The sequence below is a fragment of the Lynx rufus genome, unplaced genomic scaffold, assembly GCF_022079265.1.
Source record: "Lynx rufus isolate CCGP_SWC_20201006 ecotype Redwood Valley unplaced genomic scaffold, mLynRuf1.p SCAF_44, whole genome shotgun sequence".
In the NCBI taxonomy this organism is placed as follows: Eukaryota; Metazoa; Chordata; class Mammalia; order Carnivora; family Felidae; genus Lynx; species Lynx rufus.
Genome location: NW_025814861.1, coordinates 710,981 through 737,901, shown reverse-complemented (window position 1 = coordinate 737,901; position 26,921 = coordinate 710,981). Strand labels below are relative to the sequence as shown.

Below are 26,921 nucleotides of genomic sequence, written 5' to 3'. Positions count from 1 at the left end.
TCTCTCTTCCGCCCACTGTCTTCGCGCCATCCGCCAGGGCCTCTGTAGAGCGGGCACATCCCGGATCACACTCACGGCTCCCCTCACGGTCTTCTCTTCTCCCGGGTCTGCATTTGACACGTGTCCGGTCTACCCTGCCCTCCTCCTTCTTCCGTATCCCTCCTGGACTCGCGTGCGTAAAAGCCGTGTTTGGCAAAGGCTAACGTTTGTATGGTGCATACTTTTTTTTGAAGGGACAGGCACGGAGGTTATCGGTGAGAAAAAGTTATAAAAATAGAACCTCTACAGAAAGTACCCAGGTCTATTGTGAAATTCATAGCACAGGCAATTAGTCACTGTCAACACCCGTTTGTGGGTTGCTTCCTCAAGAGTCCACTTACCTCTTCTGCTAACGGGACCCTGATTTTTCCCACTGGGGTATTTCCGCTCTCAGCTGCTAGAGGCATCCTGAGCTAAATCCCAGCTCCAGGGGTGGGGTGGGTGTTCACGTTGGCTGAAGACCGTCCTATCTCCTTGACTCCAGGGACACTTCAGAGTTGGGCACAAACTTTCACTTGGGCACTAGGAACAAAGCCTAGGACTTAAAAGCAAGGGGAAGAGGCTGTTTTCCTTCCTCCGGACAGGGAGCAGGTCTGCTGACACAGGTGGGAGATGAAGGGGCTGCTGTGTGTGGACTGAAGAGAAGTGGGCGATGGTGGGGGGAGAGCAGGGAATCCGCAAGAAACCCCATCTCTGGTGACTCCGAGTAGCTGGACCAGTCCTTACTTAAGACGAGTGGTTCCTCTGGCCTTTCGGTCTTGAGAGCTCCCGGATTCCTTACATCTATCTGGGTCCAGCTCCCGGCACTTGCAAATCGAGAGTTCCAACCTGTAAATTCACCATCCCACCGCCCCGAGAGAACCTCTCCCAAAATTTGGGGCTTAACTTCTCCCATACGTTTTAATGCATCTACATATACACAATCCACCCCCCCCGCCTTTTTTTTTTTTTTTTTTTTTTTTTACTTTTACAAAATTGAAAATATTTACTCTTCTGAAATACTTTGGTTCATTTTGTTTACCTCTTTTTATGTTAATCCACTCTATCATGTTCGTTTTTAATTATCGGATACTATCCCATTCTAGGAATATACAGTAACAAATTCCCATTAAGGAACATTTACATGTTTTTCCATTTCAAATCATAAAGGTGCCCTTCTTATGCACCAGTCCTTTTCATTCTAGAAGTGAATTGCCGGATCTTAGTTTGTGTACATTCTTAAGGCTCTGATGTCTTTTACCCGACCGTCCTCTGAAAGGAACTTGTGTTCCCGTCAGCATGGAGACGGTGTGTCTGCCAGGTAGGACGGGAGTAAAGGTAAAACGCTTGCCCAAAGGAAACAGTCATTTGTTTGCTGAACATTTACGGAGTGTTCCTTACTTGCACCATAGTGGGACAGGTGCTGGGGACACAGTGGTGACCAGACTCCCAGACTTGTGTCTGTATTCTTCCTTCTCCAGGTAGGGTAGCTTTGGGCAAACGTCTGGCTTCACGGATGAATTAACCAACAGCACACGTCGTGATGCGAGAGTCATGACATTGGAGAGAATGCTCAGGAGACAGTGCAGTTCTGTCTTGGCGTAGATGGCGACGTCGCTGCATGGGACACTGTTCACCCTCATCTTATGTCCTCCCCAGTACGGGTGCGGCTAGAAGCCTGGAACCCCACTCCCCGGGCCAGCAGGGTTCTGCCGAGGGGCTGGAGGAGAGGGAGATGATGGAAGGCAGGAGCGAGGCAGCAGCTGCTGTGTTCCGAGGAGACACAGGGTCCCGCCAGGGCAGCAGCAGGAGACAACCCAGGCAGCACGGGGACAGGGCACGTTAGCAGGGCCACAACCGCCTCCCCTCAGTCACTCGTCGCTCGGGAATCCAGCCTTCCCGTTCGCGTCTTCGATCCTGCTTAACAATGCTGTAACCTAAATCCCTAGGTTGAATCCTCTGTTCCAACTCTCTGTAATGGTTTTGCTTTCCTGGCGGACAGAATGGCCCAACACTCAAAACTATCCTTGAAACCCTGCAGGGTGTGAGCTGTGCCTCAGACCCACACAGCAGCCCTCCAAAAATCTCACAGAACCGGATTTTCCGGAAGCAGTGGAAGAGTCTGCTGGGTTTGGGGTTTTGGTTTCTTTCCAGTTGGACACCAGGTGAATTCAGTGGCTTTGAGAACGCAGCTTGTATGCAGAATACATACCCTTGAGCACTTGACTCACTCAGGAAGAGGCCCGCCCACGAAGGCGGGGACGTGCGAAGTGAAGCCAGTCTGGGAGCCCAGCGGGTCCACAACTCCCTGTTAACGCACACCTGATACTCACGCACACTGAGCACACAGAGTAACAACTGGGAAGACAGAAGGCAAGCCGGCAGGCACGTTGACGAAAACTGGTAGCGTTCCCCTTTAGGCCGAGCGTGTACGTTGAAATCCTTACCACGAACTGTTCACGGGCCGTGACTCCACACCCTCTGCTGCGAGAGGGACCGGGGATACTGTGGTTTTATGAGAACCGTTCGTTGGGATTATGTCCAACGGCACGGAAGCATTAAGTCGACTCTTACGCGCCTCTTTCCCTGCACGCTCAATTGCACTAGAGCGTGAGTGTGCGAATCACCATGGAATGCTCCGCCACGCAAGGTATCGTCATCCCCTTCCTGTGGCCATGGCTCCTTCTCTCTCTCCTAAACATCAGTCCTGGAAACAGGTTCTCTGCCCCATTGCAAAGAAATCCAACGACACCTGGAGGGGTGCCCAAGGCACAGTGTCCTCCCCTTAATTCTTCTCCTCCCCGTCTTCTCCCTCACTGGTGTCGTCACAATAAAAGATGTCTCGGAGTAGGAACACCTGCCTGGGCGCCACGGGAGTCTGGATTTCAGCACCTTTTTTCTCCATCATCTTCTCTAACTTTTCCTTAAGCAGAGGCAGACTGGTTTCGTAAAGGTAGTCTATGATCTCTAAAGGAAAGAAATGTAATTTTGAAATTACGCGTACAAAGCCTCCTTCCCAAGGTCAAAGGGCAGAGGGCACGGACGCGGGTAGCGGGCTGCTGCTGTTACTATGGCGAGCGTGGTCTTGTTCTAACTGGCTTACTAAGGTTCCCCCAACCAGGTTCACCCTCAAAATCCTACGAGGTGACCCGTTCCTCAAAGGAGGACACCAAGGCACGAAGACATTACGAATCTTGGCCAAAGTCGCGGAGCCGGCAGGGGCCAACGAAGCCAGGACTCAAACCCGGGCTGCGATGTCTGCTGAATGCAACAAGTAGCTCATCGTACGCCCCGTGGCAGAGCGTCACCCCAACCAGTGGCTCCCGAACGCGGGTGCCGGGCAGACCACTGGAGGCTCTCCTGCGTGCTTGTTCGAGAAAACCCTAGCCTCCAGACCCAGCCCCGAGGTTAGGATTCGGTGTGTATGGGATGAGGCCCCGGTATGTACATTTTCCACCAGTTCCCCACAGGACTCTGACCAACTGAGTTTGGGAATACCTAAACCGCCCACGAATGGCTGCAAAGAAGGAACCGGGCATCGTACGCTTTTTCTGGAACTGTGTGCGAGCGTGCCACATGATGTGTGCACACAAGCATGCGTCACGTGTGCGTGTGAACACATGACGGTGACCCAGAAGCACTCACGGTTCCCGAGTGCTCACTAAGCACCAAGCACCCTGGTGACCACAATTCATCTATTATCTCATCTGGTACTTTTGAAGGTGCTGTCAGGTGGGGGTTAGGATTTGATAATCTTTATACCATTTTACAGCCGAAGAAGCCAAGGTTCCCAGAAGTCACGTGCCCGGGGTCACATTATCAGCACGTGCCATCACTTGCTGGCTTCTTAACAATTCGAATACAGTACTGGAAATACTGACCTGGAAAAGTCTTCTTCTGCCAAAAGGGAACACAGGTAGCTTTCAGCTTATAAAACTTAGTTTGAACGTAGGACGGCGGGACATCACTTTAGAAAGGCAAAGATAAAAAAAAGATAGCATCAGTTTAAAAACTGGTCACTTCACTACTGTGTACAAAGCACACTGAGTCGGGAGAATCTGCAGGCGTTAAGTAACTTTCTTAATCCCGAACGCGAAACGATTGTGCCCATAGATGTGCGATAAAAACACGACACACGTGAGGTAGCTGTTGTTCACGTGGTTAAAAAGAACACACACAAAAGGAAGAAAGTCAACAGCACGAGATGGATCCTACTTAACTTACGAGAATTTAAATCACTGGTCAGGAACCAAGCGTAACACCAGCTAACGTAAGCGGATGCTGACCTTGTACTTGGCCCTGACCTAAGATCTTCCCATCTAAGGACAACCCACCGGCACGACCACTCTATGAGCGTCTTGTGCCTCATTCTGGTGGTGGGGAAACTGAGGCACAGGGAAGCTGCCCAAGATCTTACAGCTAATAAGGGGGTAGAGCTGGGACTTCAACTGGGTGGTCTGACCCCAAACCCCACTCTCTTAACCACTACACCTAGGATAAATACATATCTGTCACAATCCAAAAGTAGATGTCCCCTGCTTTTTATTTTGCAGAACTTAAAAACAAAAAAAAAACGCAGATGCTTATGATGTTTTGGTGAGTCAAATGTATTTCAATTTACAGTAAGTCGGACAAAATCGTTCTTTATTTCCTTACTTATTCTTTAGAGTGTGCATGCACACACGAGCAGGGGAGAGGAGCAGAGGGAGAGAGAATCTTTTTTATTTAAAACAACTTTTGGGGCGCCTGGGTGGCGCAGTCGGTTAAGCGTCCGACTTCAGCCAGGTCACGATCTCACGGTCTGTGAGTTCGAGCCCCGCGTCAGGCTCTGGGCTGATGGCTCGGAGCCTGGAGCCTGCTTCCGATTCTGTGTCTCCCTCTCTCTCTGCCCCTCCCCCGTTCATGCTCTGTCTCTCTCTGTCCCAAAAATAAATAAACGTTGAAAAAAAAAATTAAAACAACTTTTAATGTTTATTCATTTTAGAGAGAGAGAGAGAGAGAGAGAGAGAGAGAGAGAGAGAGAGACAGCACGAGCGGGGGAGGGGCAGAGAGACGGAGACAGAATCTGAAGCAGAATCTGAAGAAGAGCTCTCAGCACAGAGCCCGACGCGGGGCTCGAACTCACGAACCGTGAGATCATGACCTGAGTCAAAGTCTGACGCTTAACTGACTGAGCCACTCAGGTGCCCCAAGAGAATCTCGGGCAGGTTCCATGTCCAGTGCCCGCACACTCTCTTTCTCTCTCTCAAAATAAATTAAAAAAATAAATAAAGTGGAAATCACCAATTTTACTCTCCTGGACTTTTTCTTAGACAATGAAAGCATGACCTACTTGTTTCAGCCAGAAGCTAATCCAGTAGCTGAAACGATCGGTGTCGATAGGCACCGGGCTACACACGTCCACCGTGCACGACCTCCTTGGTCCTCCCTATGGTCCCATCAAACCATTTTGTGGATGAGGAAACCGAGGCTCAGAACAAGTTAGGGAACAACATGTCCAAAGACGGCTAAAAACTGAGCACCAGGACTCAACGCCAGGTCAGTCTGCCCTCGAAGTCCAAGTTCTAAGGCCCCCACGCCCGCCCTCCTCCTGCAGCGCCGGGCGCCCAGCAGGATGTTCCGCACGCCCAACCCCAGGCTTAGGAGTCACGATAAAGGATCTGGATGTTTTCAAACGAAGTAGGCAGTACCTCTCACTAGGCGGACACGCTTTCTTTACGTCCTGCCCCAATAATTCACGAGGAGGCTTTAAGACCCTGGAGAGACCGGACGTTTAGACGTCTTTTTCACTGTTTTAATTAAAACTTAAAGAACGTACTATTTCAAACAGCTCCGGCTAGATGCCACAGTCTCTACTTTATGGCTTTGAGATTTATTAATCTTAAGCGGGACAATCCATTTTTCAAATATGTAATTTCACTTGAAACCACTAAATGTCCATTTTAATCTAAGGAGATCGTGATGTGAGGGGACGGCGACATCACACGATACGCAAAAATTTATTGGCAAAGTCAAATTTTTCAAAAACCCGTCTGCTACTACAAAGGGAGGGCTTTGCGGTCATGAGCGCTTCTCAAGATGGTAGCTGGTGGGTGCCGGGCCGGGTCCCCTCTGGGAGACCCGACACCCTCACCTCTCAGGGACCCGTCACGTGGAGCAGTGAGTGGCCCACCCCGCGGGTGCGCTGGGAGGGAAGGGTTTGGAACCATGAGCGTGTCTGTGACTCCTGAGAGGGTCTGTCAGACAAACTTGCCGTTCTCCAGCTTAAAAAAACCAAACTGATGGTTGGTTGTCTATAATCCCAAGGTGCAAATAACCACCAGAACCAGCTTCAGCCCTTCCTCGTGGATCAAGGACAGCGTCACCCTTTTGACAGCCAGCCAAGTGGCAGCCCCGCCTCACCGTCCACCCTTCTAAAACTGAAGGCCACTCAACCCCTAACACCCCCACTTCTGAGAGACCGATTCCCAGACCCCCAGCTCTCAACGACCTGCTCTCATACAGGGACTACAGGGACTGTGCTTTGCAGGCTGGCTCCCTTGCTCAGCAAGCAATAAGTTCAGGTATCGGGAGTGGTGGCCTCTGTGTTCAGTAGCAAGAAGGGATTCACGATGTCTGGGTGACAGGTAACAAAAGCTCACAGCAGAGGCAGATGGAGGCAGCTTATGAACACAGGGAAGTCTGGGGGCGCCCGGGTGGCTCAGTCGGTTCAGCGTCCGACCTCGGCTCGGGTCACGATCTCACGGCTCGTGGGTTCGAGCCCCGCGTCGGGCTCCGTGCTGACGGCTCGGAGCCTGGAGCCTGCTTTGGATTCTGGGTCTCCCTCTCTCTCTGCCCTTCCCTGCCTCGTGTGCATGCTCTCTCTCTAAAATGAATACGAATATTAAAAAAAACAAAAATAAACATAGGAAAGTTCACCCTCACCCCGCAGGTGAAAGATGCAAATGAACACCCCACCGAGACTACTTAGGGAAGCTTAAAGAGGAACAGGACCTTTACATGGTCTCAAAATACCTCCCACGGCCCCTTTGTATCCCCAAGAGAAAAACGGGTACTTTTATACGGGGAGGGGGAAACCTGGCAAATGCCCCCAGAGCCAAAGCATCAAGATGATGTGATGATAAAGACGCAGGGTCACCTACGGCACGCTCCTGCCCCCAACACAAAGCCTCATCCCAAGGAGGCAGGCAGCAGAGAACCTCCCACTGTGAGGCATTCTACAAACACCCAGCCCGTCCTCGCCCCCATTTTTAATGCCCTCAAAGCCAAAGGCAGAAGAGCTTTACTGATGGAAAGACACTGAGGAGACGCATGGTTAAATGCACCGTGTAAATCTGAACTGGATCCTAAATCGGGGGGAAATGCCATAAAGGACGTTACCGGCACATTATTAGTGGGGGAAACTGAATGTGAACAGGGCTTTGGAGCACAGCACCGTATCGGCGTCGAATTTCCTGGGCGTGGTAAGTGCGCCGTGATCACGTAACAACGTTCTCGTTTAGGGCACGGGGCCCACCACTAATCCTCAAGCGCTTAACGAAACTACTTTATTCCCTTGGAAGTGGGAGTGGGAACGGGAAAGGGAGGGCGGACGACAGAGCAAACGTGGAAAAACTGTTAAGAATCTATGATTTGGGGCAAAGGGTTTGTGGGATCTCTGCTCTAATCGTTTAACACGTTAGCTCCGTGAGGCTCTTGAGAGACTCCGCACACATTTCGTTCACCCTTCCCCGGGGTCTTCGGCGAGGGGTGGCGGGGAGGGAGGGCGCAGCTGGCCCACGGCACCCAGAGCTGAGGTTCCCAGTCCCCGTGTGCATGGTACCACCTACACACGAATCCCGCCTGCAGCGTGGATTTCAGGCCGGTGCTTCCAAAGCTCATAGACGGTCACTAACTACGTCATCTCTTATCTTTTAATTAGCTTAACATTAACCGAACGGTCTTACCCTATGGTACTAGCAAGATCTTCCCAGTCTATTTCATTAGCATCTTCCACGTTTATTTCATACAACCTGGGAGAAAAAATAAACATTAAGTTTTCAAGCGCAAGTCAGCACAATGGGCATGTTCACGGACTCCCAAACGTGGCAAGCTCGGGGCGCCTGGGTGGCTCGGTCGGTTGAGCGTCCGACCTCGGCTCAGGTCATGATCTCACGGTTCACTGAGTTTGAGCCCCGCGTCGGGCTCTGTGCCGACACCTCAGAACCTGGAACCTGCTTCGGATTCTGTGTCTCCCTCTCTCTCTGCCCCTCCCCTGCTCTGGCTCTGTCTCTCGCAGTCTCTCATAAATAAGTAAACATTAAAAAAAATTTAAACACACACACAAAAAAGCTCCTAAGGTCATACACGCAGGCAGTGTGGGAAGATGGGTTTGAACCTCAGCAATCTCACTGCAGATTTCTGCTGCTGGACACGTACTCTCGGGTCAGAGAGAAAGAGTTACCACAGCATCACCTCCTCTGGCTGTACCTTTCGATCAGGTTGATTTTGGCCCGCAGGGCATTCACTCCGCGGTACACATCCCGACCATTCGTCATCCTCTTGGTTAGAATTTCCGTCCTGCAAGCAAAGAAGAAAAAACAGAGTGCACCTCCCGGGCTAAAGTCTCCACCGCAATTTCCCGCACTTTCCTCCACGACGTCACCCTTACGGAGAACCACGCTGTGAGTTGTGTGGCTCATCACTAACGTTGGCCACCTTCGCGAACGTGCTTATTCTTCTTCTTTTCAACCGGGAAATGATAAAGAGAGTGGCAGAAAGTTGGTGGCTAGTGAAGCTGGATGAGGGATACGGGAGTTCTGAATTTCTGTGTGCTCTGAAACGTCCATAAAATGAAGTTACAAACGGGAGGAGCACAGAGTATGGGTCCATCAGCAGGTGCTAAAGGAAACTGCAAACTCAAGACTGCTTATAAAACGGAGGGACGTAAGAAAGATTCAGTCAAGTCATAAATGATGCGGTGGCTCCCCTAAGGCCCAAAGCTAATGGCTGAAGGGAAGGGTGACCGGAGCTCCTAAAGAGAGGGACAACCCGGGGCATCTGACTCTTGATTCTGGCTCAGGTCCTGATCTCACGGTTCGAGCCCTACGCTGACGGTTCGGAGCCTGCCTGGGATTCTCTCTCTCAAAAATAAACATTTAAAAAAAAACACAAAGAGAGCAGCAACCCAGCTAAAAATTATTTTTTAAGTACTCATCTCAAATAGCAAAATGTGTCACAATCTGACAGATCGCTAGCCGTTCCGTTCTGGATAAGGGGGATACACAATCCACAGATGAGTGACGCTGTCGTTCTCACGGGCCAGCCGTGTTCCTTTGAAATGCAGCATCTGAGGTCCTGTCAATGCTACATGAAGGAAATCTACGTTCTAGTTTCAAGTTTCGTGCTTTTCTCTTAAACAGGCAACCCCACGTGTTATCCTCATTCTTCTGATCCTGACGCATGGCTGCTCTGTGGTATTTTTTCCCTTTCTAAACACTGATCGACCGTCCTCCAACGGAGGCTTACAAAACACTCCTTTTTTAGTCTAAACTACAGGGGCAGTAAGGGCTCTGGTTCCTCCATATCAAATGTTTTGTCCCCCAATTATTATCTGTTCTTTGGAGTTTATGCCCCTGAGTGTAGTCTTCTACGAAAATAGAGAACTCTAGGACAGAATTCTGAAGGACGGAAAAACAATTGGCATCATCTAGGAATCTGCTCTTAGTAGACAACATGCCTACTCCGAACTCACTTTTTTTTTTTAATTTTTTTTTCATGGTAATTTCCAAAAATTTTTTTAATGTTTTATTTATCTTTGAGACAGAGAGAGACAGAGCGTGAGCAGCGGAGGGACAGAGAGAGAGAGAGAGAGAGAGAGACATAGAATCGGAAGCAGGCTCCAGGCTCTGAGCCGTCAGCACAGGGCCCGAGGCAGGCTCGAACTCACGAACTGCAAGATCATGACCTGAGCCGAAGTCGGACACTCAACCGACCGAGCCACCCAGGCACCCCAGTCTGAACTCACTCTTACTTGACCTGACGATGACCGCACTCCCTTTGCGCGTGAGGTGTGTGGGCCGTGAGTTGCAGGCCCACCGCTCCAAGGAGTCCCGGAGCAGCTGACCACCCAGCTCAGAGTCTCTCCAGGGCCCGGAAAAGCCACATCAGGCAAAGAAGGTGCAGCGAGGTCAGGACTGAAAATGCTATGTGATGAGCGTGTCTAAAGTGGCCCGATGAACCCGGCTGTCTCGCTCTGGTGAGGAGAGGAGCCACTGAACTCGAAAGGTTTGTAAAAAGGGCCAACTCCTGCTCATCACCGTGCTTGTGATTTCCCTCCCAAAGGGGAGATTCGTATTTTTTTCCCCTCATGCTGCAAAGAGAGGACTATTTGGTTTTCCTAAAGACTCAGCAGGAGCAGAGTGAAGGAACCGCAAGCCAATATTCAGTATTACAAAGGCTCACGTTCCTTTACGAGGAAGTCACGCAAGGAATCGAGGTTAGTTAAGCGCCAACTCAGATCAGATACGGATACTGAAGTGGCCGGGATGGATGACTGGTGACGATCGTTCTTGACACGTAAGGCTTTCCGCACAGCGGTTACGTGGACCTTCTTCGTGACTTCACCCATCCACCCACTTTGCTTACGTGTGTGGTGTCTGTGAGAAAGCGGGACGGAGGGAGGGAGGGAGGGGGTATCTTGTTGAAATTCACTTAAGAAGCCTTAAAACTTACCACTTACTTTTACACTGCATCCAATTTCTGGTTTCTACTTTGGCTTCTACTTCTACCCAAGAAATGCCCTTGTACAGACTTTCCCTGACAATAGACAGGCGGCCGTCGGGGTTCTCTTGGAGCTTAGAATCCATCTCCTGTAACTCGTGGGGAGACATTTTCTTTAGAATCACTTCTTCCACAGCCTTGATTAGCTTCTGGGTTTCCGTCTTACTCCAAGCACCGTGGTTTCTCGCTACAGACACAAAAGGACGATCTTACAGTTTCTCGTCTGTCTTCACACACAATGTCAAAAACAAACCGATGACGACGGATACGTGTCATTACACATCTGTCCACACCCGCAGCACGTACACCACCAAAGGTATGCCCTAATATCAACTACGGACCCTGGGGGATTATGATGTGTCAGTGAGGGTCCACGGGCTGCAACAATGGCACCACTCGGGTAGGGGATGCGGATGATGGGCGAGGCCGTGCATGTGTGGGGGCAGGGGACAGATGGGACGTCTGTGTACCTTCTGATTTTACTGTGAACCCAAAGCCACTCTAAAGCCTTAAAAAAAAAAAAAAAAGAAGATAAATCAGGACTTTTCAGAAGAGAGTGGGCAACATCTCAATTACACAAACATAACACCATAAGCACAGCTACATGCAAATTACAGTGGAACCACTACAGTGGCCAAAGATTCTTTATTGTTATCTTTTACTTTAGAGAAAGAGAGCTCACAAGCAGGGGAGAGGAGGAGGAGGAGGAGGAGGAGGAGGAGGGAGAGGGAGAGGGAGAGAGAGAATGAGAATCCCAAGCGGGGTTCGATCCCGCAACCTTGGGATCATGACCTGATCCGGTATCAGGTTGATGCTCAGTTGACTGAGCTACCCCAGCGCCTCCCAACGATTCTGTTTAAGAACCAATATCAGAACAGAACTGTCTTTTCTTAAAACTGTCTTTTCTTAAACAGAACTGTTTGTTTTTTAACTTCAAAAAAGTTGTTTTTCTTGTTTCTGAGTAACCTCTCCCATGTGACTCTGTGAGGTTCACAAACACTTAATGGGAACCAAGTAAGTAAATGCGTGAAACTGAGCTCCAGTGATCACAATGATAAAGGCGTCTGAACCTGAAGCCTTCATCTGCGGAAGGCATCGAACCGTCCGTGGTCCATCTTCCTGGTCTAGATGGTCACAGTCAGGCTAAGGAAGAGGCCTCAAACCACCAGCCTACAAATATCTTTGGTTTGGCCCACAGAGTGACGTTACTTTTTCTCAACAATTTGGATATTTAAAAATCAAAACAGTTCAGGGGGAAAAAGAAAGGTATCTAGATTTCACACACTCGCACCAAATCCAGAAGAACTGGCCACACTGAGTCTCTGCATGGCGCCACGGCTGGATGTGTTGGCACGAAAGACATGGCTCCCAGTCACCCCAGGGCCACAGATGCCAGTCCCCGTGCTCACCGTAACGGCATCCGAGGGCTGTCTCCTTAAAGCAACTGAGGATTTTGTAATGTAAAGACTATAACCAACAAAGTTTTTCTGATAGAGGAGAAAAAGAGACAGGAGGTTTGGGAAAAGTCCCTAACAGGCCGACTGAATCGCATCACTGCCCTCCCAGCACTCTCCCCTGTCTTCTGCAGGAGGGGACCTCCTCCGCCCTGGCTCTCCTACCCGCCAGCCTCCCAGGGTTTCAGTCAGGCCATCGGGTAGAGCTGAAAGCTACTGAACCCAGGCGTGGCAGAAATTGGTCACGTGAGGGGCGCCTGGGCGGCTCAGTCGGTTGAGCGTCCGACTTCGGCTCAGGTCGTGATCTCGTGGCTCGCGGGTTCGAGCCCCGCGTCAGGCTCTGTGCTGACAGCTCAGAGCCTGGAACCTGCTTTGGATTCTGTGTCTCGCTCTTTCTCTCTCAAGAATAAATAAAAAACATTTGAAAAATTATAAAAAATCGGTCGTGTGAATAAAGGCTGCATGGTTTCACAATTGCGGGTGAGAAATGAAATGAGACAGCTGGGAGAACGGCTTCAGCAGTCAACCGTCACGGCCCCCCCACAAGGCAGGCCTGCCAGGATGCCCGTGCTGGGCCTCGGGGGCTCATCTGCTCGCAGGGTGGGGCAGCACGCACGGTTCACTTACGGCTGCTGATCTGGGAGAACTTCAGGGCAACAGAGAGGCTACTTCGAGCCACCATCTCGCCAATCTTCTTCCAGTCGTTTCCGTGCAGGGAGTGGTAGATCTTTAACTTCTCCATGTCTCCTTTGCTGTACCTGGGAGGAAGGGAAAACGTGCTACAGTTCTGATCAAGTGTGAGATTAAGAACTGTGTTGTTTTTAATTTTTAATATTTATTTATTTTTGAGAGAGAGACAGAGAGAAACAGAGAGAGAGAGAGAGACGGAGCGAGTGTCAGCGGGGCAAGGGCAGAGAGGAAGACATAGAATCCAAAGCAGGTTCCAGGCTCAAGCTGTTAGCACAGAGCCTGATGCAGAGCTTGAACCCACGAACCGCGAGATCATGACCTGAGCCAAAGTCCAACCCTTAACCGACTGAGCAACTCAGGTGCCCCTTTCTTTTTTTAATATTTATTTTTGAGAGAGAGAGAGAGAGAGAGAGAGAGAGAGAGAGAGAGATGGAGGGAGGGAGAGAGAAATTGAGGGAGAGAGAGGGAGAGAGGGCGGGAGGGAGTGCTCAAGTATGCCTGTGAACGGGGAGGGGGGAGAAAGGGAGACCGAAGATTCAAAGCAGGCTCTGTGCTGAAAGCAAAGAGTCCAACGCGGGGCTCGGACTCACTAACCTTGAGATCATGAACTGAGCTGAAGTCCAACGCTTAGCAGACTGAGCCACCCAGGCGCCCCCCAAACTGTATCTTTGGGATTCTCTCTCTGCCTCTCCCCGATTCACGTGTACACGCGCGCCCTCTCTTTCTCAAAATAAATAAATAAACTTTAAGAAAAAAGCCAACATTCTAAGGGCAAATTGTTACCACGCACAAACCATGTGGTGCAAACGAATGAATGAACTTTCTTATTAGAATTAGAATTAGAATACAGACTTTGTATTCTGCTAAAACTTTCATTCCCACGCTTACGTCACAGATAGAAAACTGTCACCTCAGCTGCCACCGTTCATTTACCCAAAGCTTTCTTTCACGTCCCGCTGAAAATGTCATCTTTAGTGAATTTCCTTCAAGTTCTGTCCACAGGCGTCCAGCCCCGGGGCTTGGGGAAGAGGGGAGCGTGGGCTTTAGTCTGTGAGCAACCTTTTCTTCTGTTTCCGGTTTACTGCTTTTGGTCAGAATTTAAAAAAAAGAAACCAAGGGCGTATCGGTGTTTGGGGGTTGCATAATACGTAGGTCCAGCTTTCAAATCGTGCAGCTACCTGGAACCCAAACGACCCCGCCACATTTACTAAACGTGCCTCCCAGAGTGAGGTCAAGTCCACGAGGTTGTTGCCTGGGCCCTCAGAGCGAGGGGCCCGATGCTTTCCTGCCTCTCCCTCCGTCCTGGAGCAGAGCGCTTACCCACAGCCGACACCCGATCCACGTTGGTTTTGTCTGGAACGTTGGGAACAAAACGTAGTTGGGTGTTTTACTTGGGGAGGGAGGGAGGAGGCAGTGACCACCAAGCAGTGTCGCTGCCGAACCGCTCGCACGGGACCTCTGGCTGGCATTTACCCTGCCTTCACACGCTCACTGGAAACCCCCAAAAGCGGGCTGAGCGCTGGAGGGAACGTCGCATTGAGAAGGAACATTTGGGTACACAGGGAGCTTGCACATCAGCAGAGAGCAAAGAAAACCTCGTAACATTAAGGGGGGCGCGGCACACTGAGTGCTAAAAGAAGTACAAAGGAAAAGCCAGGGATTTAGAAAGGGGAAGACTGGCACGCCTGGGTGGCTCAGTCAGTTAAGCGTCGGACTTCGGCTCAGGTCGTGATCTCGCGGTTCGTGGGTTCGAGCCCCGCGTCGGGCTCTGCGCTGACAGCTCAGAGCCTGGAGCCTGCTTCGGATTCTGTGTCTCCCTCTCTCTCTCTGCCCCTCCCCGCTCATGCTCTGTGTCTCTCTCTCTCTCTCTCTCAAAAAATACATAAAAAATAAATAGAAAGGGGAAGATCACAAACTTTGACTAAAGAGGTAGAAACTGAAATGGGCTTTGAAGACATTCACCTGACTGCAGATATGCAGGCCTGTTTCACACACAAAGGTCCTCATGATTTCGTTTTTGTTTTTTTTTTTACCACCTCTAATCTGTTGTGGACGTTCTGATTTATACGATCAGCAAGCACCAGAGAAATGCTGTGTCTCAAGCTGCTAAGGCTTCTTACCTGCCCTTGTAATTGTTGACATCAAACATCTTCTTTGCTCGATAGTAAACGAGTTTCCAGGGCCGGGCAATGCCCTTCCCTAAAGTCGGAAGAAAGGCAAGTGGTCAGTGTGGCACACAGGGCCTGGCCTGAAACGGAGTCACAGTTGTAAAAGGAACCCGGCACAAGCCCCTCTCCACCCCACGACCCCAGACCCCACGTCGAGGCCGGGATTTCACACATCCTGCAGAGAGCTGGCTCGAGGAGCAGACACCCACGATCACCAGTTTCCTTGCAGAGCTCTGCAAACAACGGGCTTAGGATGTCGAGGTTCCAGCTTCCAGTCTACCTACCACGTTCGAGGGAAAAGTTCTTTATAAACCAAAGTCATGTTAACAAAATTTGAGTTAAGGGGAAAGAATGCTAACGTGGAGGACGTGTGCCAACAGTTTTCCCTAAGATGAACAAGAGGGCTTCTTGAACAAGCAGGCTTTACTCATTTCCTCACTCTAAGCACCAAACAGCCCCCCGACAGGGGCTCACTACTCTGGTTGCCCCTGCACATTCCGGAGAACACCTAAGAAATCATCCTCTTTCAATTCATGGATTTTGCGCGGGAGGGAGAGCGCCTGAGTGGCTCAGTCGGTTGAGCACCCGACCTTGGCTCAGGTCACGATCTCACGGTCCGAGAGTTTGAGCCCCAGGTCGGGCTCCATGCTGACAGCTCGGAGCCTGGAGTCTGCTTCGGATTCTGTGCCTCCCTCTCTCTCTGCCCCTCCCTGGCTCATGCTCTGTCTCTCTCAAAAATAAATAGGCATTAATAATAAGAAATAAATTTATTAATGAATTCATAGATTTCCTTTCTGTCCAATCCCATGCTGCTTCATGGCTTTGTCTCAGTTTCCAAGTACACCCGCTGGAAGAGGGTTCCAGCGACAAAGCACACGTAAGGCTGTACTCGGGGAAACTCAGGAGATCCAGGTGTGCTGTGTGCAGCATACGAAAGACAGCATGTATTAGAGCAGGGGAGCAGAAACCAGAACCACACTTCCTGCCCAGCAGGAAAGCTACAAGTTGATTGTGTTACTTTCTACAAGATCCGGAAAAGCACTACGCTTGGGAGACATGAACGCATTCCAAACCCCCAAAAGTACAGGCCGGCGATGCGAATACGGAAATACCGATCGGCCGGGCGCTGTGCGAACACCTACCGTGCCTCACCCGGCTAAGGCTGGAAGGCTGGCGACGGTCAAAAAGAAAACGGCTGTACGCTTACCGATGTGCAGTCTAAAGGAGTATTTTCTTTTCAAGTCGGTGATCACAGATTTCTCCTCTGGGTATCTGTCTGTATACAGCAGCTTGTCCGCATTGTCAATTCCGGTCAGGGACAGAAATTCTTGCACGTTTTTCTCTAACTGCTTATTTTCCTTTACAGAAAACTTGCCAAATCTAATAGCGACACCTAGGATTGGGGTGGGGAGAAAAAGTAGGCATTGTCAGTAACAAAGGAAAAAGCAAACCCACCACTCAGTCTTCAGCAGTTACAACAGCGCCCAGTCAGCTAGCCCCTGCTGAGAAGCAGCCCTAGGTGTGCACTTGACATTAGCTCCCCCCTTCCCCACTGTGACCCTCAGTTTCCCTTCCATTTTAGTCATTCTTCTCTCAAAGTCTGCCCCGTCATCCCCTTCCAGAGTGACCTTCCCCAATTCATCAATCTCTTTGGAAAACAGTCATTTTTTTATTAAGAAGGAATATATTTTCATTAAAAGTATGGAAATAAACATTTCAAAGAAGTTCCCCCTCGGGGCACCTGGGAGACTCAGTCATTAAGCGTCAGACTTCGGCTCAGGGCATAGCTCAAGTCACGATCTCTCGTGATTGGTGGGTTTAAGCCCAACATCAGGCTCGCCGGCGTCAGCCTGTCAGGACAGAGCCTGGAGTCTGCTTCAGATTCTGTGTCTCGCTCTCTCTCTCCCTGCCCCTCCCTTACTTGCGCTTTGTCTCTACCTCTCAAAAATGAATAAAAGTCAAAAACAATTTTTTTAAGGGAAGCCTGGGTGGCTCAGTTGGTGAAGCATGCAACCTCGGCTCAGGTCATGATCTCACGGTTCGTGGGTTTGAGTCCCGCATGGGGCTCTGTGCTGATGGCTCAGAGCCTGGAGCCTGCTTCCGATTCTGTGTCTCCCTCCCCTCTGCCCCTTCCCCACTCACACTCTCTCTCTGCCTCTCAAAAATGAATAAATGTTAAAAAAATATTGACATTTAAAAAAAAAACACAAAAATTTTTAAGAAGTCCCCTCTTAATCTCTTCTGCCACACACACACCCCGGCCAAAGGCAAGTACGGTGAAATTGGCCGATACAAATATTCACATATATTCTCTATGCAAATACATGGGGGATGGGGGGAGTAATAAGGTCATTTAACTGCACATTCTATTCTTCTTTGTAACTCAAAGCAACCAAGTTTCGTTATGTACTGATGGTCTTATGTATGGCATGGTTTTTCCCTTCTTAGACTTATTTCAAGAATATCTTTTAAAAAATACATACGCCTAAAAATTTTGACATAAAACATACAAAACGAATGGGGAGCATTCCACAGATGCTGCTCTAAACACATTTTCCTTCCTTGGTCTGTTTTTTTAAAACAAACCTCTTGAACGTGATTAACGGGGCTAAGGCTCTGCTTTTACTGTTCCCAGGGACCAGTGTACTGGGTCCCTCCCAGCCCAGTGAATACCGCTCGTTCGGAGCACACAGCCTCAGCTTTGCGGTTTGCTCCTCAAGTCCGTAACTTTTCTGGGAGGTTCTTGCAACACAGTGAGTGAGATCAGGATGGGGACGGGTCTCCCCTACCAGAAGTTGGGCGGAGGAGACCCAGACCCCTTCGTTTGGCTGATCTCGTGGCTCGGACAACAATTCCGGCAGGAGGTGAGGCAGGAAGCGGCCAGAAGGTGCTCCCGGTGAATCTAGACAACTTGCATCGTTCACCAAACGGCGTCAGGGGCTCCTCACACAGACAGGAAAGCCCAGCAGCTATTCAAGTCCCACCAGCTCACCCTGTGCCTTGAATTCCTTAAACCGCCCTAAGTCATCCCGGTACATCCTCTTGATGGTGGTGGCGGCCCTTTCCTTGATGTCGGGGATGAACTCCTGGAGCTGCTTCACGGCCGAGTCCAAATCCACATCCGAGTCGCCCAAATCTCTCGACTCTTCGGATAAGTATCTCGTTTCGGAACCTGTGGCCACTTCCAGACGGCCTTCTTCTTCGTTTGTAGGTTCCAACCTACGGACAAGATCGGACGGACTCACGTGAACGCGTCACTTGCCCCGGTGGCTTTCAAGTGCTTAAAGTGACCCTCACTTCAGACCAGGACAGTGTGAAAGCAAGGAGGGATGTCGGAGCTTGCCACGAACACGCTAGATAAAGAGGTCACAGGCAGAACTCACACAGAAGACACACATCGAAAGACACAACATTCCCCCGTTACCTCTGCACCTCTTCCATACAGGCCTGGGTTTTCTCCTCCCGTGGCCTGGGCTCCTCCCTTTCTTCAATCAAGGTGCCATTTCCCTGCAGTGAATCAAAGCGCGCGTCCTCCAAGCTGGCAGCGAGCGCTGAAAACTCCCCACCAGGCGCTACGGGGCTTTCAGCAGAGCTTCGCTTCCGTTTCTTAGACTTTTTCTTTACACCGCTGACCCCTCGACATCCTTCGGAGTGCACGTTCTCCAGACCCTCAGGCCCGGGCACTGCCTCAAATTCCTGGTTGTGTGAAATTTTTCTCTTTTTTTTCTTAGACTTTTTTTTACCTGCGGGTATTGGCAGCTGGGCAATTTCGCCCTCTGGGCCCACGGAAAGGGAGGCTTCTGGCTGGGGTGGTTCCACCTCGGGCAGGGGCAGGCTCGCACGCGGGCTGTCCTGCACAGCATCGCCCGATGCCGCTTTCTTCCGATGTTTTTTACTCTTTTTCTCCCTGACTTTATGATGCGGTTCTTCGGACTCATTTTCATGTGACTTGGGAACGGACTGTGGTTCGTCTGCATCAGGCTCTTGTGTTGGCTCTTGTTCCTTGCTCGTGTCCACATACACGACATCGACGTCGCTCCTAAAATTCTTCGGCGTGTCCTTGATATTTTCTTTATCCACCAGGACGTACACCACGCCTGTTTCCTCATCTACCCCCAAAGACTTCTGTCTTCTCTTTTTATTCTTTTTGGGTATAGAAGTGGTCTTTTCAGTCTCCTCGCAAATTTCTGATTTTTGCAAAGGGGAAGAATGAAAATGCTGGAAATCCTTTCTCTTTTTTTTACTCTTGGTTATGTGATGCTGTTCGCTTGTCAGAGGAGCGTCTCTGAAACTTTCATGGGAACTCCTTAGGTGTCCTTCCTTATATACAGAGTATGTTTTCTTTTTCTTGTCAAATACTGGGGTGTGAATTTCCAATCTGCTCGGTCCTCCTTCCATTCTGTTCCTGTAGGGAAACTTGACAACAATCGTTTATTTTTGCAAAGCATCTTAAACATTGGCCTCAGGAGAAAAAAAAAAAAAGATCACAGAAAAATGAAATTATACGACAAATGACAAGACTGGAATCATGGCTGTCAATTTTAAATTACTCTAAATGCACAGGGGGCTCACTGTAATTTACGGTCTGGTCCCACTGCCCTTAGGATACAGTAAAGAACAGTTAACAGAGAACAAAGTGCCCAGCATGATCAGGCCCTTGCCCCCCCCCCCCACCCCGTCCCATCTTTTACCTCTCTTTTCTAACTCCATGCTCCAGCCACACATGTCTTTTTTGGGTTTCCCGAACATGCCATAATCCTTTCCTTAGCTCACAGTCTTATAACATACCATACCCTCTTTCTGGAATGCCCTCTGCTGCCTTCCTACCCTCCCTGCCTCCTGCCTCCTTTCATCCTTCAGAGCTTGGTTTGAATATCACTTCTTCAAAAAAGCTTTCCCTGGTTAAGAAGAGACATACATGATGATACTTTGCCTCTTAAGTTTAAAACCCACAAATCAATTGTATGTGTCTTTTCTGCATGGATACGTAGTAGTAACTGGCAAATTCTAATTGGCAAATTCAGAGATCAGGGACAAGAACGGAGCCAGTTTCTCTTGTACCTGTCATCTTTTATTTCTTAACTGGGGTAATGACGACGGGGGTGTTTGTTGTATTTTTATTTACTTATTTGAATGCTGCTTGCTTTTTCACTTAAAAAGCAAGAAGGAGAACAAAGGTACAGATTGCTTTCATTTGTGTTCAAAAACAAGCAACTGAAGGATGTACGTGTGTAAGTACTTACAAAGGAGGAGGAAGAGGAGAAAAAGACAGCGCTCCCTGACCCCCGTGGGCTTGGTCCATTCCAAATATACTTTCATAGCAAACCATACGTCTCCTCGGTAGCACTTAGCCCAAATGTAGTTTAAAGACTAAACAACTATTTAACTAATCATTTAATGTTAGTCTCCTCTGCTAAAAACATAAAAAAAAAAAAAAGTTTCCACGCATCTTTGGGTGACATCAGGGAGAAAGGTCTTAATGAAAGCTCTTAAGTGCCTCTGTTGAAGGGGAGATCCTGGGGCTGGGGAATCTGGCTTATGGTTATAAACCAATGTGTTCTTTCATACTCTTCTTCCGGCCACACAATTCTCAAAGTGTCCTCACCACCCATGAGAAGTTAGGGACCCTACCCCTCTCCTGTATCTTCAGCCTCTCCCTCTGCAGTGGGTCCCTTCTGGCGACACTCCAACAATCTTTAGCCTCTCCTAACTTACAACAAAACAAAACAAACCCACGAAAACCAACCATCTTCTGACCTTGAAGCCCCACCCAGCTGTTCTCCTTTCTCCTCTTCACAGCACAACTTCAGACAGAAAATGCTCTCTCCATTTCCTCACCTTGTATCCACTTCCAAAACCACTCCTTCGTAGCTGCCCCCCGCCCCCCCACTCCTGCCCTGAGACTGCTCCAGGAAGGGCGCCTAGGATCTCCAAGCCACTACATTCAATACACGCTTTCCTGGCCCATCTTTCAGGACTTCGCGAGAACGGTGAACAGGTGAGCAGATAATTCCTTTAAATATTCTTTTTCCTTCCTCTCTCCCAACCTCCTTCACTTTCTTTCTTTGAAACACCTCCTAAGCTTCTCCCTCTGGTCTCTGGAACTCAGCACAACATACTAACTGCATACTTACTCCCCCACCAAGACTTTTTTGGTTGCCCTGTTATTCTTAAGACCAAGTCCCAAATCCTTACACACCTACCAGGCCCTTCATGATCTAGTCTGGTCCATGTCTACCTCTCCACCTATCATTTCTCCCTGGGTTTCAGACACCCTGCTCCTTTCGGTTCCCGGAATACACACGTTCTTTTTCATTCTCCAGGACTTTCCAAAAGCAACTTCTGCCGGTGATGCTCCTTCTTCCGAGGGACCTTTCTCCGCGTTAACTGGGCCACGTCCGAAAGTCACCCCCTCAAGAAGTCCTCTCTAACAGCTAGACAGGGTCCCGTCTCCCGCTTTGCAGTTGCCCTCCTGTACTTCGCGCCGCGGCGACACGCTCGGCCTCCCGAGGGCTGGGGTCTCGTCCGTCCGGCTCCCAAAGGTTCCACCGTGCCCGACAAGCAACCGGGCAAGCAACTACGCCCACCGATTCGGAACACACCGCTTCCCGCCCCGCCGGGACGTGCCCAAGCCTGGTCTCGGGCTCTCTCGTTCTTGCGGGGTGCGACAGACCCCCTGCTCTCCCTGCTCTGCGGCGGGCTCTCCGGGGCTGAGGAGGGAGGCCCCGGTCCCGTGTCCGACTCCCGATCCTCTCCCGCCCGGGACCCGGGCCTCCGCTTCCCGGCGGCCGGCCTGGGGCCGCCGCGGCGCAAACCGCCCCCGGAGACCTCAGCCAAAAGCGGCCTCAGCGAGGCGAAGGCACCACCACCCGCCGCTCGACCTCGACAGGCGGATCGAAAGAACCCGGAACGACCAAGAAGCGCCCTCAACCTACCTCCCACGGCGCCGCCACCTTTCTCCCGATCCGGAAGCGCCGTTCTTGCGGAAGCGGAAGTGGTCGTGCGTCGCTTCCGGCCCCGCCTCGGCGTCACGCTGCCGTGGCAACACGCCCGCCGCAGGGACTTGACGCAGGCGTAGTTGACCTCGGGTTTCGTTCCTCGGGTCGGAGGGGGTGGAGTGGGGGTGGGGTAAAGCGCGACCTGAAACCCCAGGGAGGGGACCGAAGGCCGGAACTGGCTTCCCAGCTCGCGCGTGCGTTCCACACAGTCAAGTTTGCGCCGAGCTCGGTTCTAGTCCCGGAGTGGACAAAGTGGTGAGACCTCAAGTCTGGGGAAGACATGAGAAGCAGATCAGCCAAGATAGTTTCAGATTATTCTGCAGGAGAGAAAACAGGGTACTGTGCTGGAGAGTGACGGGGTGGGGGAGGGCAGTGAGTGCTACTTTAGAGGGAAGGGAAGGAAAGCTCTTTGCGGAGTAACATTTGAGGTGAGCTGTAGACTAAAACGGCGAGCACAACTCTAGATGGAAGATGGTCCCAGGCTGGAAGCAAGGACAAAGGCCCTGCACCTGATCGCTGGAGGAACTGGAAGACGGCCAGGGCGGCTGGAGCGGAGTGAATACAGGGGAGAGTGGTGGAAAGTCGAGGTCAGAGGTGGGCAGAGGCTGCTGGGTTAAGTTCAGATGAAGCTAGAAGCAGCCTTGCAGATGTAGTCCAATCCTCCCGTTTCAACTCCGTCCTGAAGAAACTTGGTCTATGATTCAAAGTAAAGCTTTTGAGTCCAGGCCAGTATATATAGCACTCAAACTTTTATAGACTTATTGAACAGTAAACATAACCATATTGGCAACTAGTTTTTCACTGAATCCGATAACAACACTGTGTGGGGATTGTAGGATTATCTTTATTGGGTGTTATCAGCCTCCCCCTCTGGATGAGAAAATTAGGGCTTAGTGTAACTTGTCCAAAGGGACTTATGTGGCCCAAGCAGGATTCAAACCTGTGTTCTCTCCACTACTCCGCTATCCTGCCCCTCCCTGCACCTACCACGTGACTTCCTGGGGCTTGAGCTGCCCAGCAGTTTTGATTAAAAGCGCACAACCTGTATTTCCGTGAAAGTCTGGAAGCGAAGCAGGCTGGAGAAATCATGAGGACACATCACATCACACACCACACACACACTGGCTGCCCCAGGCCTTGGGTGAGCAGCTGGAAATCTGCCTGGTCTGCTCTGGAAATGGAGTGTCGGTGTTACCCACTGTTGGTGTGTAAGGCCTTGAAGCGCAAGTCTGCTGTTGGTGCAAATTGCTCCCGGTGAACATTCTTACCCAGAGTCTTGTTGGTATTTGCAACATTTAATGAAGATGATGGGGGTGAATGAACCCATAAAAAGCTGGAACTAGAAGGCAGACTAGAGATCATCCGGGCCAGTGGTTCCAAAAGCACTGTGCCAATCTCCTGGGAGGCTTTTAAAAAGTGCAGATTCTCAACTTGGCATACAGACCTCAAGGGCTTCAGGTGCCACTGTTGTATCATATTAAGATCCGTGGACATGATAATGACATTGTAGCAATGTATGAGAATTCTTCGGCAGCAGATACATGTTGAAGTATTTAGGGTCACATAGGATACTGACAACGGATATTTTCAAAATGATTCAGCAATGTGTGTCTGTAGATGGTGAACCTAGGTGAAATCTATATGGGTTTTCACTGTACTCTCTCTTCAACTTTTCAGTTGAAACTGAGAAACTCTTTTTTCAAAATGTAAAAACAGTCCATTCCCAGATCCCATTTCCAGGTACTCTGTTTCAGTGAATCTGAATTTCTCAGCCTCCCTCCATTCTGTTGCACAAGGTTGGATACCACTGAGCTCATTCAACACTCGACTTTCCTCTCCCACCCATTTCACAGGGGAAAAAACCGAGGACCCAAGAGGGTGACTAATTCGATATCACCCGATTGGATTAGCAGTAACCTCAAGCCTGGAATGCAGATCTCTATTTCATCATGAAAAATTTAGCGCTCTATGCCTGTGTGTGTGTGTGTGTGTGTGTGTGTGTGTGCGCGCGCGCGCGCGTGTGTGGAAAGGGGAGGAGAATGGGACCAGATATGAATGGAGTGGGGAGGGTGGAGGCAGGTATCTTCGTTTTGGAAGTCAAGTATAAACGGACTTCTAGAGCCCCGTCGCTTTGAACACAACCTAGTGGCGATTCTTGGGGTTTTCTCCTATCTGAGAAAACTCTAAGCAGGTGCACTTTGGTGGCCACCAATAGTTTCCTGAAAGAAAACCAAGCCAGGCAGCTCCGTGGCCGTTGGCGTCCCGTCGCCATGGAGACAGACCGTCCCATTCTTCCTCAAGGGGTGGTCTTGATCTTCTCTCCTTTCCCAATCCGCAGCGCGGTGCCCGGAAGTCGCTCTGAGGACCCAGAGGGGCTTATGGAGGGCTTTAGGGCTCCCTGCGAGAGTCGGTCGGCGCGAGGTGGGCGCGCCCCCCTCCGGAGAGGAGCGGGCGTCCGGGAACCACCCCGGGGCCGGATGGTGCGGTCCGGGACCGGCGTCGGGCGCGTCGGACCTCCGCGCCCGCCAGCCCACAGGGCAGCGCGCCGGACCCAGCCAGCGGGTCGGCACCCCGCGACCTCAGGATGCCAGAGGCCCAGAGCTCCCGCCAGGACCCCAGGCGACGGAAGAAGAAGCAGCCGGTGCGCCGCACGGTCAGCCAGATCTGCCCGCCCCCGCGGCGGCCCCTGACCGTGGCCGACATCCGGCCGGGCATGGAGAACGAGAGGCTGGGGGTCGTGCGGGATTCCATGTTTCAGAACCCGCTCATCGTCAAGGTGAGCCGCCCCCCACCCCCGCCGCCACCCCTCCGCGCTCGCCCCCTCGCTGGGCACCCACGCTGCCGGGATTTCCACCGCCGAGCCCTGGCCCCCCACGGCCGAGGTCCGAGCGCCGGGTGGGTAGCTCCTGCTCTGGTCCAGACACACCTGGACCCCTGTGCGGTCCCGGGCAGGTCGCGTCGCCTCTCTGCGCCTCAGTTTCCTCATCCTCGAAGTGGGATGATAATGGCGCTCATTAAAGGGAGTGGTTGAGAAAGTTCCACAGGATGGTCCCTGCCCAGCGCCTGACACCCAGTGAGCCCGCGGTGTTGGCTGCTGCTGTTTACCCGGGAGCCTGCCGGTGAACCCACAGGGTGACACACAGGGAACGCGCACCCAGACTGTGTCCTTACTCGCCACCTGCCGGGCTGCCGCCTCCCCCTTTCCCCTGCACGCCTGGGCTGCCACAGTGCGGCGAGCGTTCTGTGTCTCCCCTGGAAGCATCACTTCACAAGTTAATTTTCACCCAATCATACTCTTCTTACCCAGAACTACAACCGTAGGAGAAAAGAGCGCGAAAATCTGCCCTGGGGGGACTCGCAGGCCGGAACGAGGGAGGGAGCTGCGGTTTCTAACCAGGTCGCCTCCCCTTTTATTGCACACCCCCTCACTTCAAAGGTTTGGGGACTGGTGATCACCCAATGCTGGAGGGGCATCTCCAGGCCTTGCCGGGGCCACAGGAAAAGTCGAGTTGAAGTTTGGCACCGGGGCGGGAAGCCGGTCAGGGAGCAAGCCTATCTCGCGCCACTGGAGGGCAGTGTGCTTTCAAAAATGCGCCTAGTTCCCGGGTGCCGGAAGTGGAAGGCGCAGGTGGTAACCATGGATTCAGTAACGTTGTATTTGAACGCCAGGAGCTCATTAGAGCCCAGAGGTTTTTGCTGTTGTTTTCTGCTTTTTGGTACGGGGAACCTGGGCTTTCTTAACCGCCGCGCTAGAATTAGCTGAGTTCATTGCCTCCTGCGAAAGCACTGACCCTCTCCTCTTGTGTTCCCCAATCTATTCTCGTGGGCCACCCCCCACCCTCTCGGGGGGCTTATGACACCAGCACCCTTACACTTAGTATGGACCCTTAGCACCCCCACCAAAGTGGAACAAGGTCCTTTACTTACCTCTCGGTGAGAAGAGCCGCTCTCGGTGGACACATGGGGCTCACCATTCTGGGATCAAGGGGAGAATCAAGTCCTCCGCCTCTGATCAGCCTCTTGGGTGTTAGATCGCTGCTTTCACCTAGGCAGGTACTAGTGGGCCAACCCCACTCTCCTTACATATAAAATAAACGGCATTATGAAGTTAGCAGTGTTCTCCACGGTGAATTAGGAGTGTGCGATGCCCACCCCAAGCTATATACGGTTGACCTTTGAACAATGCAAATCTGATCTTATGCCGGCCCAGTTATATGCAGATTTTAAAAAATCAACACAGTGCAGTACCATAAATGCTTTTTTTCCTCTTCCTTATGATTCTGTTAATAACATTTTCCTTTCTCTAGTTTACTTTATTGTAAGAATACAGTACATAGCGGCGCCCGGGTGGCTCAGTCGGTTAAACGTCCGACTTCGGCTCAGGTCCTGATCTCCCAGTTTGTGGGTTCGAGCCCCGCGTCCGGCTCTGTGCTCACGGCTCAGAGCCTGGAGCCCGCTTCGGATTCTGTGTCTCCCTCTCTCTCTGCCCCTCTCCTGCTCGTGCTCTCTCTCTGTCTCAAAAAGAAATAAAAACAATTAAAAAAAAAGAATACAGTATATAGTACGTATAACATGCAAAATATGTGTTAATTGACTGTGGGCTACAAAGCTTCTGCCCAACAGTAGGCTGTTAGTCGTTAGGTTTGGGGGGAGTCAGACGTTACAGTGGTCCCACCTGGCTGGCCCAGTCGGTAGAGTGTGCCACTCTTGATCTCATGGTCATGAGTTCAAGCCCCACCTTGGGTGTAGAGCTTACTTACAAAAAAGCTTTGGTGGAGCTTTGACTGCTCGGGGGTCATCACCCCTAACCCTCTGCCTTGTCCAAGAGGCCA

The 26,921-nt window shown here is 50.9% G+C and overlaps 2 protein-coding genes across 4 annotated transcripts in view; one reads left to right on the top strand and one right to left on the bottom strand.

Moving 5' to 3' along the window:
* Positions 1–1,038: 1,038 nt before the first annotated feature.
* On the bottom strand, positions 1,039–22,070 carry TTF1 (transcription termination factor 1). 3 transcript variants are annotated; one of them, XM_047098105.1, is made up of 11 exons: positions 22,027–22,070; positions 18,516–19,507; positions 18,084–18,310; positions 16,299–16,484; positions 15,044–15,122; positions 12,861–12,991; positions 10,732–10,966; positions 8,488–8,577; positions 7,965–8,030; positions 3,900–3,985; positions 1,039–2,985 (listed from the first exon to the last, which is right to left on the bottom strand). In XM_047098105.1, the coding sequence occupies exons 2-11, from the start codon at positions 19,487–19,489 to the stop codon at positions 2,804–2,806; spliced, it is 2,256 nt and encodes a 751-aa protein (XP_046954061.1). In that variant the 5' UTR covers positions 19,490–19,507; positions 22,027–22,070; the 3' UTR covers positions 1,039–2,803. The 3 variants fall into 3 exon arrangements, with proteins under 3 accessions (XP_046954061.1, XP_046954064.1, XP_046954063.1); XM_047098108.1 differs by lacking the exon at positions 22,027–22,070 and having other exon boundaries at positions 18,835–18,981; XM_047098107.1 differs by lacking the exons at positions 1,039–2,985; positions 3,900–3,985; positions 7,965–8,030 and having other exon boundaries at positions 10,739–10,966.
* A 2,603-nt stretch (positions 22,071–24,673) lies between these two features.
* The window catches only part of CFAP77 (cilia and flagella associated protein 77), a 127,595-nt gene continuing 125,347 nt past the window's right edge, over positions 24,674–26,921 (top strand). Inside the window, exon 1 of the mRNA XM_047098104.1 lies at positions 24,674–24,865. Within this exon, the coding sequence (XP_046954060.1) occupies positions 24,674–24,865 (192 nt within the window). The remainder of the gene's footprint in view (positions 24,866–26,921) is intronic.

Bases quoted from the DNA above. Each gene is read 5' to 3' on its own strand.
- TTF1 (XM_047098105.1), bottom strand. From the start codon at position 19,489: ATGGAAGGAGGACCGAGCAGATTGGAAATTCACACCCCAGTATTTGAC. The intron at 16,485-18,083 runs GTGAGCTGGTGG...CCCCAATCCTAG, and splicing joins TAAGGAATTCAAGGCACAGG to GTGTCGCTATTAGATTTGGC. The intron at 10,967-12,860 runs GTAAGTGAACCG...TTGTGTCTGTAG, and splicing joins GTTCTCCCAGATCAGCAGCC to CGAGAAACCACGGTGCTTGG.